At 48.7% G+C, this 2,516-nt stretch overlaps 1 protein-coding gene across 1 annotated transcript in view; it reads left to right on the top strand.

Moving 5' to 3' along the window:
• Nucleotides 1-451, top strand: part of LOC101657671 (NACHT, LRR and PYD domains-containing protein 4) — a 29,453-nt gene extending 29,002 nt beyond the window's left edge. The window contains 1 exon segment of the mRNA XM_030886228.2: nucleotides 221-451. Coding sequence (XP_030742088.1) covers nucleotides 221-314 — 94 coding nt within the window. The 3' untranslated portion in view covers nucleotides 315-451.
• The last annotated feature ends 2,065 nt before the right edge of the window (nucleotides 452-2,516 follow it).

Here is a 2,516-nt window from a genome sequence, read left to right as displayed (position 1 = left end):
TAGATAGATAGATAGATAGATAGATAGATAATGCAGAAAGACATGAGGGATTAAAAAGTCTTTTATTGGGAGCTCTTACAGATATAACCATCCATAATTCAATTAGATCAGGCATCCATAATTCAATTGCATCAGTGAAATTGCTGCAACCATCATTTTCAAAACATTTTCTTTTTTCTTAAGTGGTGAATGACACTCATCCCCTTTTATATTTCACCAGCCTGAAAAAATCCGACTTTGACGAGGAGACTTGGGCCTTTGTGGAGGCTGAGGAGGAGAAAAACCCTTCCCTGACCATCACAGAGTTCGTCTGAAACCGAGGTCGAGCCACACGTGGACCCATCAGGGCACCAACCACCTGGCCTCCTCCCGACCGGAGCGCGGACTGGCTCAGAGTGGGAGTCGAGGGCCGTCCACGTACCTAGTTTGCATTAAAAATCCCTGGCACTGATGTGATGCGGTTCTTCTGATGTGTTTTCCTTGTTTCCTTCCAGATGTGTTTTTGTATTGTGCATGAGTGTGTGGTTCTTTGTTCTGTGGCCTCAGACCTTTCTCTTGTCTCACTGCGACATTTCAAGTGCTGAATAAAGTGATGGATCTAAACACCCCGAAAGCAGAGAGAGAGGGGCTTGGTGGGTGGGAATGAGCCGGGCTTCTTCCCGAGGGCATAGCATAGGTTGAAGGAACTGTGGGCCTTTCTCCGTGGTGACGGAGAAAGATGCTGGAAACACTGGAAATGCACGGGCAACGTGCTCGTTCCTACCCCCCCTTCTTGGCTTGTCTTCTAGGGTTCTAGTTCCCACTCGCTCTCTTTTGCCTAGTGAAATGTAGAGACAGGAAGAGCCCACTGACAGTAGAGTGCTTTGTAGTCATCGCAGTAGCACATGACAGCGATGAAGTAGCAAGGAAAATAATTTTATGGCTGGGGAGTCACCACAGCATGAGGAACGGTCTGAAAGGGCCGTGGCGGCACGAGGAAGGTTGAGAACCACTGCTTCGGGGCATGGAAGAACAGCCCCAGAGAGGGTTTCCAGCCTTCGGTCTTTATAGTAGAGTCTGCAGCCTCATCTCTCTCCCATAAAACAGCTACTGGATTTTGAACCCCTGGCCTGGAGTTAGCAGCCCAACAGGCAACCTGCTGCGTTACCCAGGTCCTTTGGTAAAGTAGTTTAGAAATACATTTTTTAATTCAAAAGTGCAGAATACCCCTTCCCTTTCCCTTCCCTGACATTACAAATAAAGGTAAAGATCCTTTCCACCACCAACCTTGGCTCATTTCCTTTCCCAGAAACCCCAGAAGTAACCTGATCATGAGACTCCTATGTAACCTTCCAAGGGCATTCAAGTACTCCTGTTAGGTAGCAGGACAGGGACCAGGCATGCACCAATTCGGCCCTGAGCCGGGGTGGGGGCAGGGTGGGGATGTACACCTACGTGACTGGTACACCTGGATTGGCCCAATCTAGACCAGGTGGGCTTAATTCAGCCAATGGAGTTAACCAGTAGGGTAGACCACGCCTCCAAGTCACAGGCCCCCAAAAAACTGGAACCAGGAGACCACGTCTCTTTCCTCCCTGCTCCTCTGCCTTCCATGCGGCTGTGCTGTGTATAGTCCCACGTGGTTGCCTGTGTTCTTAACTGTAAAACCTGATGCTTTTATCCACATAAAAACTCATGTGGATCACAAACCAGACTTCGGCACGAATTTCTTTCTTGTGCAAAGCCAAGAATCAAGGTATTTCCCACCCGAGGGATCTAGCACTCCCACATTCTTAAATTCATACACACTGTCCCTTCCCTGACTTCATAGGATCCTTGGGTAGTCTAAATGATTCCAAACATGCAGAGGTGCCATGGAAGAGAAGCAATCTTCTATCAACATTACAGCCAAGAAAACCACAGCGCACAGTCATCCTTTGAAACACATGGTGTTACTGGGAGCTGGAATTACCGCAAGAGCAAAACTCGGGGGGTTTGGTTTGGCTTGCTGATCTCAGCCACACATTAGCCTGACTGCTGCTGAATGCTTCTACCCAGGATAATAATGTGTGGCTTCTACCCAGAATAACAACGTTGTGGGGAAGATGAAGCAGTAGAGCACCAAGAGGGAGGGGCCGGGGAATCAACGCAAAGGGAGCGAGTGGGGCGATGAACCATTCAGTTGCTTGTCCCTCATGAGTTAGTCGCTGAGCTAACCTGTTCCCTCGGGGGCCGGGGACCCGGGGTGAGCCTGGAGAAGACGTTCACTAGGTCATGAATGAGACTAGAGTCCCTTCTCTTCCTTTGTCTGAATTGCCATTTACCTTTCGACACAGGAAGGAACTACTGCTGACTCCCCAAGCCCTAGAAAGTAGCCTTGGCATGACTGGCTCGTATTTTTAAGCGAAACAAGCCGATGCCACCAGAGTGAAGCATTCGACATCTAACGGAAACGTTCACAGTTCAAACCCAGCAGCATCTACAATATAAAAGACTTGGTGATCTGTTCCAGCCAAGATTAGACTCAGTTTGCTCTT

The sequence above is a fragment of the Echinops telfairi genome, unplaced genomic scaffold (genome assembly GCF_000313985.2).
Source record: "Echinops telfairi isolate 266 unplaced genomic scaffold, ASM31398v2 ScPeMD7_655;HRSCAF=1070, whole genome shotgun sequence".
Lineage (NCBI taxonomy): Eukaryota > Metazoa > Chordata > Mammalia > Afrosoricida > Tenrecidae > Echinops > Echinops telfairi.
Note: the sequence above shows the minus strand (reverse complement) of the source record. Positions and strands in the feature narration are given on the sequence as shown.